The 13,025-nt window shown below is 46.3% G+C and overlaps 1 protein-coding gene across 2 annotated transcripts in view; it reads right to left on the bottom strand.

Moving 5' to 3' along the window:
• Positions 1 to 13,025, bottom strand: part of LOC149366823 (uncharacterized) — a 25,258-nt gene extending 12,233 nt beyond the window's left edge. Inside the window, exons 1-2 of one of the 2 annotated variants that reach the window (XM_089552561.1) lie at positions 10,440 to 13,025; positions 5,810 to 6,975 (exon numbers count right to left, since the gene is read on the bottom strand). In XM_089552561.1, the coding sequence (XP_089408687.1) occupies positions 5,810 to 6,886 (1,077 nt within the window). In that variant the 5' untranslated portion in view covers positions 6,887 to 6,975; positions 10,440 to 13,025. Of the gene's footprint in view, positions 1 to 5,809; positions 7,654 to 10,439 lie in introns of those variants that run through there. The other variant, XM_089552569.1, reaches the window with a different exon arrangement.

Genomic DNA, 13,025 nt, shown 5'->3' with positions numbered 1-13,025 from the left:
ATTTACACTAATGGTTTTTCCGGCGGTTTGGGGGCATCTTCAGAGACGTCTTGGTTCTACCCCCAGGAGCCTTCTCTGTCGAAGTCGTCCGCCTATAATCAGTGGTCGGTTGCCCTCAGTCCAGGGCTCCGCTGGCCACTGCCGCCCGTTGAGCTCGCTGTACCAGACCTTGTTGGTCTTCGCAGCGGTCGCTGGACAGCAGAGTCTCCCACTGCTCCGCACTCGGGTTTTGTATTTTGGGGACCACGTCTATGTTTTGGCAGGCCCATGTGATGTGGTATAGTGTAGGTTTTTCGTCGCACCAGGGACATTTGTTCGTGTATATCGTAGGGTGCATTTTGTTTAGTATATGTAGGTTTGGGAAAGAGCCTGTTTGTAATTGTCTCCAAGTGACAGCTTCCTCTCTGCTGAGAGATTTGTGCGGTGGGGGATATCGCATTCTTCTGCCTCTATAATTTTTTAGTATGGCCGAGTATTCCCTGGGTGCTGGCGCGAGTTCCGCGGTCTCGTCGGAAGCTCGGAAAGTAATGTATCCTCGAGCTATCCTGTCGGCCTCTCGGTTCCCTGCCACCCCCGTGTGCCCCGGTACCCACACAATTTTGTGTCGGATCTTGTCGTTTTGTTCTTCCCGGTTTTTAATTCTGTCACTCGCTGCGAGGAGTATACGGAGCGCGTGACGACCTATCCTGGCAACCTTCTAAGGCAGCACCGTATTCACTACACGCGCGGCTCCTCCTCCGCCTTGCCGCAGCTTTTCGCTTCGAGATATCCAGGCTTCACCTTAGCTAAGCCACAGCCAATTTTTTGTAACGTCGTTTGTCTTTGTCTAGCTGGAACGCTTATTTTTGTTCACTGGCTGGGACGTGGTAACTAGCGTTAAAACACAAGCGTCAACGAAAGAAAGATTCCGACGGCACACACGCTAGTCATCAACTTCTAGCATGATCTCTAGCGTGTGTCCCGTCGGTATCTTTTCTTTTTCGTTTTCCGTTCTGTTTTACCAAGTTACCATGTCCAGCCAGTGAATCAAAAGCACGAACTAGCCCATATTTCTTCTTTAATCATTCTTATTGTACGTGTTTAACCGATGTCATCCTCTGTGTAAATGCTTTCGCTAGAGTCAAGATAGACAGGTTGCAACGAAGCGCAATTTCAAGCCTTCGCGGTTCTGGCAATGATTTCTTTTTAATCGGAGCCCTCCCATTAGTTATATCAAGATAATATTAGGTGAATGCAACGTCCTGTGAGTTGGTAAAGAGGACATAATGTTACTTGCTAAACGCAAATGTGACATGTTCAGTAAGTTTGTGCAATTTACAAAGAAGGTGCCGCGGATAATTGAAGTGTGTTGAGGTCTGTGACCTGCGCATACATTCTCCAAAGCACATCTTGGCAAACGAATATTTTCGACGAAAGCTGCAGATTCTGCAATCGACATTTCCCAGAATATTTCAGCAATGTCACTTCACTAGGCTGAAAACTCCGCTAACAGTAAGGGAGCTAAGTAAATTTCACCTGGCGATACTGTTCGGCAAAGGAAAAGTGCAAACCCTGTGCCTAACGAACGAAAACTATATATACCTAAAAATTCAGGGGGCACTTTGACTGTCTAAAGTGCGTAGAGGCGAAAGCGTTTTCCGCACGACTGTGACTGCTTCTGTGGCACTGGTGGCGTCACATATAATTGAGTACTAATGACTAAGTAATGACAATTTACAAATTAATGGCGAATTACTGATTAATGACTAAATGCTGATTAACTGCTACTTAATGACGCTTAAGCTTCGCCTTTAGGAGTGGAACGCGACAGCGTGTTGTAGCGCTGCCAGGGAGTCCACGGAACGCCACCACCCGTTCGGCGCGATGCCTTGCCCTTTGAACGCAACGCTTTTTGAGGAAAGGAAATGGCGCAGTAATTGTCTGTCATCTCGGTGGACACCTGAACCGCACCGTACAGGAAGTGAAGAAGTGGGAGTGAAAGAAGACAAAGAGGGCCCGTAATGAAGAAAATGAAAATTGTATTTGAGGAAAGAAAATTACGCAGTAACTGTCTCAAATATCTCGGTGGACACCCGTCAAAATTCAGGGGGGCACTTTTTTTGCCCTAAAGTGTGGTCACTGATGTGTGGTTAAGATGTTAAGCTTCGCCTCTAACAGTGGAACGCGACAGCGTCTTGCAACGCTGCCAGGGAGTCCACAGAACGCCATCGCCGATTCGTTTCTACGCCTCGCTCGTCGGTAAATTGGTTTTCGAGGAAAGGAAATGTTTCTGTCTCTCATATCTCGGTGGACACCTAAACCTCGCCTGAAGGGAAAGGAGGACGATGGGAGTGAGCGAAGACACCGTATTCACTACACGCGCCTTTGTTCATTCCAAACCATCGAGCTGGCATGGCGGAGTGGATAGCATGCTCGTCTCGCACTCCGGAGACCGGGGTTCGATTCCCGAGCTCAACCAATTTCCTACTTAGAAAAGTTAATTAGGCTAATTGGGTAATTAATCAATTAACTAAGCTCAGTCCCACTTACTTCGAGCATCACTGTACGATCCCTTCAATTGGTTGCATGGTTACTAGCCAAAGTACAATTGGCCCCGTTTGAAATTCGCGAACTGTTACGTCACGACCGTTTCAACCAATTGAAAAGCGTGACATTTCTGTCGACAACTGCTGCTTACAACGATGAGACATTAAAGGCTTTCGCCTTAACATTCATATTTAAGATAACGTTTACTTGCAAATAAATTCGTTACCACGGCTAAAAAAACAGTCTTTCTTCGAAACTTCGTATTCAGGAAAGAATTCGCTATGTCTGTATAAGGTGACCTCACTGAGGTGCTATAATCATGCTGTGACATTTGGACGGCTTTCATTGCTTTCATGCGGTGTCTTTGCAGATTGCTTTTATAGTTTCATTACAATATTCTAGGTCACTGTAGTTTCATCTTCCGAATAACAACAGAGGAAAGGCGGAAAGCAGAAAAGAGATTTTGACTCCTACCTTCATCCCGGCCCTTACAGCGTGGTTCAGGTGTCCACCGGGATATGTGAGACAGATACTGCGCCATTTCCTTTCCCCAAAAACTAATTTAAAAAAAAACAATTTGAAAATGTTTCGTTTGGTTTGGTTTATGGGGTTTAACGTCCCAAAGCGACTAAGGCTATGAGAGACGCCGTAGTGGAGTAGTAGTAGTAGTAGTGGAGGGCTCCGGAAATTTCGACCACCTGGGGTTCTTTAACGTGCACTGACATCGCACAGTACACGGGCCTCTAGAATTTCTCCTCCAAAGAAATTCCAGCCGCCGCGGCCGGGATCAATTTGAAAATGTAACCTCCAAAGAAAGCTAGAGCATGCTTCCGCATATTCCTTCCAGGATATCAAAAGCTGGAATAAAGTGCGGTAAAACGAATTGAAATACCGGATTCGTGAATTGAAATATATTGCTTCGAACAGAATCTCCGTTGGTGTCTTCGCGAAAAGACTTTGGGTTTCGCACACTTTGGAAAAAAGGAAGGTTAAGTGCACCTTGAGGGGACGCACGTAACAACGAGGTCACCGTGCTGGTTCCTTAAGGCTGCCTCTGTGTGCATTGTCTTTTCTGAAGCGAAAAGCTTCACTACGAGGGTCGGAACCGAGCTTCGCGTATGCCGTGAAACCGAATGGCTAGTTCGGCGCATGCGCGAAACCGAGTGAGGTCATGCGCGGCGCAGGTGGCCGCAGCCGTCGCCGCCGCCGACTCCGCCGCCGCGCGCTACTGCACATGTGCGCCGCCTCCTCACCGCCGCTACTACTGCGCGCTCGCCTCCTCGCCACCGATTGACCTTTCGTTGCAGCCACGTGTTTACCGCAGTTGCTACGCATGCGAAAGGAGGGCTACATAACGCGCTTGCCTACACAGTTATCGTGGTGATCCCAGTTCATTGTGCGCGAAGTGCGACAGCCATGATGTCAAACAAAGCATAACTGCAGCTTTTCGCTTGTATATCCTGGCTTAACCAGAGCTAAGCCACTATCATTTTTTTTGTGGCATCCAGCTTCCACTAGAAAAACAGAGATTTCAGATCATTGCACGTTATGAGTCAGGGGCAGTGTTCATAAACAACTGAAAGTCTGCTTATACCGTAATTATTATATATCCATAATCATCATCATCGTCCTAAGCCTGACTAAACCCACTGCAAGGCAAAGACCTCTCCCGTGACTCTCCAATTAACCCTGCCCTTTGGCAGCAGCGGCCACCGCACCGCCGCGAAGTTCTTAATCTCATGCGCCCACCTTACTTTCTGCCGACCCTCCTACTACGCCTGCCTTCTCTTGGAATCCACTCCGTTACCCTTAAGGACCAGCGTTCATCTTGCATTCGAATTACATGCCCTCACAAGCCCATTTCTTGCTCTTGATTTTGGCACGTCATTAACTCCCTTTTGTTCCCTCACCAATTCTTTCCGCTTCCGGTCTCTTAACGTTACTCCTATCACATTTCTTTCCATACCCCGCTGCGTTGTCTTTAACTTAACCTTTTTTTTTGTTAGCCTCTACGTTTCTGGCTCATAGGCGAGTACCGGTAAGATACAGCTGTTATATACGTTTCTCCCGACGGATTTTGGTAAACTGGCATTCATGAACTGAGAGAACTTGCCATACACGCTGCACCCATTTCCATCAGCGAGGGAGTAAATAACTGGCATTGGTTGGTTTATTGGTTGGTTTGTGCGGGTTCGACGTCCCAAAGCAACTCAGGCTATGAGGGACGCTGTAGTGAAACTCTCCGGAAATTTCGACCACCTGGCGTTGATAGCGCTAACCCTGTCCCCCGTCGATGTTTATAGAATGAAGCGTTTGGCACAATTTATGTCTAACTACACAAACTAGTGTTCCTGTGAGATTAAGGGCCAAGGCTCAAAGATAACAGGACCCGTGGACAGTAACACTCGGGCTCTCTGCTGTCGATCAACAACCACACTGATTCAGATCAGATATGAAATTTGATGGGAGTCACCTTCCCGCCTTATCATGTTTCGTGCATACGCTTCTTCCCGTGAGCCTTTTTTTCAATAACGAAGTGCAAATGAGTAGAATACTTGAGAACGACACTTTATGAATTGCTTTGCACAAGCGACACAGATGTTACGAAGCCGTGGTGCACATTTAGATTATAACTGTATTCTTAGTTACGTCGGTTGGAAAAGTTTTACCCTGGCTAAAATTATACCCATCACTAAGCGGCAAAACCACCTGCAGCTCAACAAAAGCTACCATAGCGCCGAATAGGTATGTGACAGTAGACGTCGATGCAGGAGCCACTGTCTCATAATGAGTTCTTTCTGGCTTTCGCTGTAAGTCGCGCTGATATAAAGCAAGTGCGCATCAGGCTATTTTTATAAGCAGTCTTATCCACACCGGAAGACTTCAGCGAACAAAGTTTGGATGCTTTAAATATCGGATCCCTACCTAGAGTGCATATCTTGGTCACGTTGGTGGTACTTCTTTAGTAGAAAAGAGTTGAGATGGCACCAAAGATGGCACCAATGCTTACTGGTTTTCTGTGAGCTCCACATACTGCAAAACTACATGCTCTAATTGTGCGTGAAAGTGGCGGAACTTGACTCTACTCTCTCCGTACTGTGTCATGCGCGAACTAATCAGCTCTATGATGCCTGTAGGCAATCAGCGGACTTGAACTTTTTTTTTGTTCCACTCTGGGGTAAATTTATCACGCGTAAAAACGATTGCTCTAAAGAAGACTGCAAATGCGCAGCAATTTGGAGGGATGCATCAAGAACAATTTTTGGGGGATGATTCTGCTTACCAGGTCTCTGAGCGCCGATATTGAGTTCGCAAAACGCGCATCTGTATTAGAGCGGCGTCGAAGGCTTCGGATGCTTCTTGTCGTCTTTGCGCTGCAAGTAGCGGAGCCAGGAGCGGCGGGCGCGTCATTTCCGGTTTGACCGAGCATTTTAGCTTGTGGTGACACAACTTTCACTACAGAGACCGATTTCGTCCCTGCGTTTTTCTCCGCTTTTTCTTCAATTCCTCCACCTATTTCGTTGTCAGACCTCGGTACTTTCAGTCCGGTTTTGATATCCGTATCCGCTTTTCTCTTGTTACCCGACTCTTGGACTCTGGCTTCTTGGTCCGAAATGGCGTTTGCCATGACTGTCGCATTGGAGGTTCCACCGGGTGCGCTGACAGCAGCGGCCTTCACACCTTCAGCTTCTTCGCCTTGGGGAGCCTCGGTTGCCGATCCAGAGGCCATTGAACCTTGGATTTCCGCGCGCTGGGTCTCGCCATCACTCTGTCTTTCTTGCTTCCCTGAAGGTACTTTCTCAAGACAGGGTTCCTGGACGGCCGCGCTCCCTTCCGACACTTTTGCCGCCTCTTCGCCTTGTGGCGGAAGTAGATGTGGATCTAGGCTGAGCTTTTCCTCAGCGTTGCCTTCGGAACTGCTTGTGCCAATGGTGACTTTGGATTTACTCCGTTTAGAGCGAGGAGATTTTGAGAGCTCTGTTGGATCGGCTTTGGCGTCGACGCTTCGGTCAAGCTTGCGAGTGGACTGTCTCCGCTTGCGCTGCTTTCTGCTTGACTTCTGTTGTGACGTTAGTCCAGAGGTGTTCTCGATATCCTTGGGGTTTTCCGGCTGGTCCTTGGCCAACAGTTTAGTTTGGGCGTTTACAGCTGAAGGTGCACGCAGGTCCTCCGGCCTTCCGGTGTCGGGATTCATCGGCGCCGGTTCACTCTCAACGCTAGAAGATAGAATTGCGGATGATGACTTTGGAGCGACGCCAGTGGTGATTTTATCTTGAGTTTCCTCTTCGAGTAATCTGTGTTTCTCTGAGGGGCTCCCTGAGCCTCCGGGATTCCCAGACGGTTGTCTATCTTCGGACATGCTCAGCACTTAGTAGACACCGAAGCAGTAAGTATTCCTTGCTGGTGGAGGTGAGGGGAGCCACAGAGAAAGGTTGGTATGGGGGTGCTCTGGAAATATAAAAAAAGATATTTTAGGGGCATGACATTTAGGGTCTGCCTTTTCATTTCGAGTTCTCATTCACTGATTTATAAAGGCTTGTATCCATGGGACTGATATCAATAGTTTAGATCTGCACAAGTTGGAGCTCAGATTAAAATATAAAGAAGAGGACTTCAGATGGAAAAGTTTGGGAGCATTAGAGAAACTTTGAGATGCTTTGGACGAAACATTCTGGAAGGAAATGTGGCGTTCTTTTGTGTTTGCGTTGGTTAATAGAACCTCCCAGAGTACGCCCTTTCAGGCTTGCTGCTCGGAACGGCTACGGCTTGGAACAGTGGCCTTACTCGCCTAGCCGCATGAACATACACAGTTAGTCTTTCACTTGTTCCCTGCTATGAACAACAAAAAAAAACACAAGGAATAATCCTGCTCGCCACGTAGTGATTGCTGCTGTTGTTGAGATTGCGAACGGTATCCTACGGTGAAACTTGTTCAGAGGTTGCACAGCCTTTAGCGGAGTCATTAATGAGTTCATATCTAACGGGCAACTGTGGCAAGCTGTTTGAAAATTTTGTTACCCTCGGACAATCGCAGAGCATTTCGGACGAAAATCTTTTACCTCTACACTGCAAATTCACTCCCAGATATTGTGTGACGTCAGAATTTTGAGTGCTTTTAGTGCACCTAAACAATAAAAGAATAAATTTTCTTCACAAGTGCATCCCAATTTTTAAATTTCGTCTCCTGATGGCTGTCTGAGCAGGTGTTCTTTTTTTAAACAACTTGTATCTGGTATAATGTCTTTACAGATTTGCAGTGCATTCGAATAAAATGACGGAAGTTTTCGCCCGGCAAACCTCCCCTTTTTCTGGAACTACATAGCGCCGAAGAATTTAGGATAGTCTGAAGAAATTTATTTTTATTTATTTCGGGTTGCCATCAGGGTTAGAGCCATTACACAGGAGAGTGGTCACATAAAGTTACAAGAAATGTACAGTGGAGCAATGTATATCGTAGTACAGAAATGGATGTCTCCTAGTTGTACATTACTATCTAGTGAGTTCTTGATGTTCTGGCTAATAAATTATAATATAGTGCATCTATAGGAAATGGTAGTACGAAATATGTAGATGTGTACAGTGCAGCAATAGAATCGGTAGTACAAAAATTATAGATGGCCGCACTTTACAATGTTATCTAATGCGGTCTTGGAGTGTTGGTTATCAAAAATTGCAGCGGTTGATTCGGGAAGGTGATTCCACTCAGCAGCTGTGCGCGGAAGGAATGACTGGAATAGGGCATTGTTTTTGCATAATTGCATTTCGACTTTGTCATTGTGAGCAAGCCTTGATGAAATGTAGCGGGCAGGGGAAATCGGTTCGTCGCGAAGAGAAGGATGACGAAATATCTTGTGAATAAGCGAAAGCCTAAGGGCTTTAAGGCGAGATGCTCAAGATGGTAGGCTAAGATTTCATTTCATTGCATGAATGCTGACAGTTTGGTTATAATTACAAACAATAAAACGAGGAGAATTGCTTTATACGATTTGTAATCAGTAAATTAGGTTTCCTTTAGAGACATCCCAAACTGCTGGAGCACACTCGACCTTTGAGCAGAGGAGTGACTTATATAACTGTAGTTTTAGGGAAGAAGGTGCCTTAGTAATAGTAGGTTTCGGATACCCCTGCATGTGATTAGCATTGTTAATTACGTACGAAGTGCGTACGGACCAAGTGAGGTTGCTATTAATACGAATACCAAAATATTTGTAAAACGAACAAAGATCCAGAGGGACATTATTGAAGTGATAAGAAGGTAGCTTGCTAGAAGTTCTTGACACACGCAGTTGTTTACATTTTTTGGTACCTAATTCTATTGAGCATCATTAGCACCAAATATAGATAGCGTTAAGGTGTGCTTCAAGAGAAGCTATGTCATTGTCAAATATTATTTTCCTGAAGGTCACAAAATCATCTGTGATAAGCTGAACGTCGCAGACGACACAAGAGGGCAGATCATTAATGTAAATCAAAGAAGGACAGGTCCAAGCACCGACCCTTGAGGTACGCCGGACTGTACTATATTTGGCTGCGGGTTTGAGTCATTAGCAGGAACAAAATGCGAAATGTTAAACAGCACTCGAGTCAACCAAGCAGTTTGAGATCCACGTTAAGTCGCTGTAACTTAAACATCAGAAGATTATGGCATACTTTATTAAAGGCCTTCGAAAAATCTAGAAATGAACGATCGGCAATTCAACAGCGGTCAAGTACGGCGTTCAGCTTCTGCGCAGATGATACTTGTTGTGTTTCACATGGATATGTCTTGCGGAAGCCATGTTGCGACGGTTAAAAAGGTGAATAAGTTTCGAGAAAGCTACCTAGAGAAAGCTATCTGAACCAAATGTTAGATATCAGTGGCGAAATGATGTTGTTACAGCACACCACTGCACACTCAATGGACGCTAAAGTAGGGAATGCGCTATTCTGTATGGTATACGAGTGTTGACGTGACTTTCTGGCGGCGGATCTCGCCATGTACAGCTCATCTCCATGATGCCTTCGGCCCAAACGTTTTGTTGCATATGCTATTAATAGGCTGGTGGGTTGGTTTATGGGGTTTAACGTCCCAAAGCGACTAAGGCTATGAGACGCCGTAGTGGAGGGCTCCAGAAATCTCGACCACCTGGGGTTCTTTATCGTGCACTGACATCGCACAGTACACGGGCTTCTAGAATCTCTCCTTCAAAGAAATTCAACCGCCGCGGCCGGGATCGAACCCGCGTCTTTCAGGTCAGCAGCCGAGCACCATAACTACTGAGTCACCGCGGGGGCGCAATCTGTCTCATCGCAACTTGAGAGGCTGAGAAAGCGGCGTAACCTTCCTCTCCATTTGTGCACTTACATACGCGACAGAATGAAGGGCACTTCTACCTGCCGCGGTGGCTCACTGGTTACGGCGCTCGGCTGCTGACCCGAGAGACACGTGTTGCATTCCGGCCGCGGCGGCCGAATTTCGATGAAGGCGAAATTCTAGAGGCCCGTGTACTGTGTGATGTCAGTGCACGTTAAAGAACCCCAGGTGGTCGAAATTTCCGGAGCCCTTCACTACGGCGTCCCTCATAGCCTGAGTTGCTTCGGGACGTTAAACCCCAATAAGCCGAGCGGAAGGGCCCTTCTACTGATATTCGATTATCTTGTCCTGCTCTTGATGCAGTCATCCTGTACCCGCAAACTTCCTAACCCTATCTATCATGAGTCTCCACTCCGCATTTCACATGCAAGGATATGGTCCCCGTATGAAAAGAGCTACGACGCTTGCACGATGGGAAGGTAGTGCAGCCTTGTCTGGGTGCTCACTATCGCCGTGTTTTCGCCCAGGCAATGTGGCGATACTGAGCGTATCGCCACATCAGCCTGAGTGTCGCTCAGAGAAATGGCGTTACAATGGTAGTGAAATCGCAGGAGCATACCTCGTTGTCCAGCGTTGATTATCCAGAGTGACTTTGGAAGAGCAGTTCAGGTGTCCTATTGGTGGCGAACTTAGTGTCGTTCCCTGGAACAAGGTAGTTTTTCGTTGGACCCTGGGCGAAGGGCAGCGCAGGAACGCGCTCGAAATCTTCTTCTTCGCCGTCGAGCGTACTTAGAAACTGGGGGTCAATGATGGCCTATGGAATATGAGAGACAGCTAAATTTCCTGATTGTGATATCTCTGGGTAGTAAAAGTGTTACACAAGGCAACAGGCAAGTAAGAAAAAGACACAGTAGAACCAGAGGAGGTTCATGCAAATCACATGAAAAGTATTGCAGCTGTGCGCTGTGTCTTGTACTTATCCCTTCCAGCCCTAGCGCGGTCAGATGAGACCACAACACAAATGTTCCACTCGAGTATCGGTACCAGACGTAAATACTAATAAATATTATTAGAATAATTCCTCCGGGATCCCTGTTGCTGTCAGTATCACTGTTCTGGCATTCCCACACAATTCCCACTACGTTCTGTGGTCTAAGGAAGAAGAAGCAGCAGCATGGTGGGCGTGGCTGAAGAAGCCGAGGTACCTTGGCCTTGGTACGCTGGTACCTTGGAATCTCATCGACTGCCTTGCTAAAGCTTACAGTATTTTCTTTTTTATGCTGTATTACATTTCGAATTAATCTCCTTTTTCCCTCTTTCTCTCTCTCTCTCCAATCCAAACTCCTATTTTTTTTTTCACTCCCTGCCCCGCTTGTGGTAGACTCCCCCGGTGTTGCTGTCCCGTGTGCTTTTCTTTTTCCTTTAGTATGTACAAGTGAATAGCAACCTTTACCTCCCGATTCTTGGTCAATACCCCAGTGTGGGTATGTGCCATCTTTTCAAAGGCTAACAACAGCAACAACAGAAGCCGAGGTGTAGCTCAACTTTTGGAGCGAAAGCTTCATTGCAGGACCCTTATCTACATAAATGATTTACCCTTTAACATCAGACCTAATGTCCGACTCTTTGCGGATGATTGCGTTATCTACCGCCCAATACATAATTCCTCCGACGCCGCCATTCTTCAAGAAGATCTTGCACGCGTCGAAGAATGGTGTAGTACCTGGCTCATGTCCCTAAATAACAGTAAAACGTCACTTATTTCTTTCCATCGCCGGCGCAACCACCGTGAAAATACTTATACAATTCTCAACAATCCTATTTCGTCCGTGGACTCATACAAGTATCTTGGTATCCATTTAAGTAAAGATTTAGCCTGGTCGCATCATATTCACCACGTCACCAATTCAGCTAATCAACTTCTAGGGTATCTGCGCCGTAACCTATCATTAGCTCCCCCTCCCATTAAGCTTCTTGCTTACATAACTTTCATACGTCCTAAACTTGATTACGCATGTGCTGCATATGATCCCGACTATACTAACCTAATCACCACGCTCGAAGCAGTCCAAAACTGCGCAGCCAGATTCATTTGCTCAGACTACTCTCATTATACTAGCGTTACAGCACTAAAATCTCAGCTTAATCTCCCAACACTGGCCTGTCGGCGTAAAATCGCCCGTCTTTCGCTGTATCATTAATTTTATCACACTTCTGATCATGAAACTGGCCGGATAACACGCGCTCATCGCTTTTCTCGTAATAGTCGCCCTAACGCCGTCTACCTTGAATGGACCCGCACCGAAACATATAAAATGTCATTTTTTCTTCGAACAGCCAATGACTGGACAGACCTTCCATCCGAAGTGGCGACCATCATCAATCCTGTTCCATTCAAAACCGCCATTGAAGACCATCTGTGTTCATATTGACTCTTTTGTTTGCCCACCCCTCATGTAATGTCCGCTGTGGACCCTTGAGGAAACAATAAATAAATAAAAGGTGCTGGCATGACAGATAACTTGCCGTTTTATGAATCGGTCTACAGTGAACCGCTGGTTTGTAAGCAGACACAAGCCAGATGCATTGTGCCTTGTGCAAGCTATGAACTTAGATCTTCTGGGCTTCGCGATGAGAGTTACTGAAGCTTTTCATGAAGCTCGATAGTAGAGGGCTGTACAGAATTGGGGAGGATGCACTTATTTTGTCCGCAGGGAAGGCTGTGCAAGTTTTGAACATGTATTTTGTTGACATGAGGTACTATCAGCTGGAACAAAGGCCTTTCTACGACGAGAACGAGGAGAACGATACATAACGCAAGGAAAACAGGAGAGAGCGGCGTCTTTTGTGCAAAAAAGTAAAAAAGAAAAACCTGCTATAGAGTTCCCCGCAGCTCAAAATGACAATTTTTTCCTTCCCTTCTCTGTTGTGAACTGCCGTAACCAAAGCGGTCCCCTTCACATTTTACACCGAATAAGCCGTAACGCTCCATTTTGACACCATACCTTTAAATAAAATGGTACTCGCCCAATAAGCTTAAAATTTTTAATGGATGGTTATGATTTGCAAGACATTGCGAAAACACAGATAGGAAAGCTGCGACCGCAACACAAAATCCATGGTCGAAAGGTTAGAGTTTAACTGCAGTCATTTCTGGTTGCCTGAAAGCCATGACTCCAAATGTCTGTTTACGCCTCAATGCTTT

This window comes from Amblyomma mixtum, chromosome 1, assembly GCF_055824585.1.
Source record: "Amblyomma mixtum isolate Tamu chromosome 1, ASM5582458v1, whole genome shotgun sequence".
Taxonomy (NCBI): Eukaryota; Metazoa; Arthropoda; class Arachnida; order Ixodida; family Ixodidae; genus Amblyomma; species Amblyomma mixtum.
The sequence above is the reverse complement of the archived record's forward strand: the minus strand, read 5'-3'. Positions and strand labels throughout refer to the sequence as shown.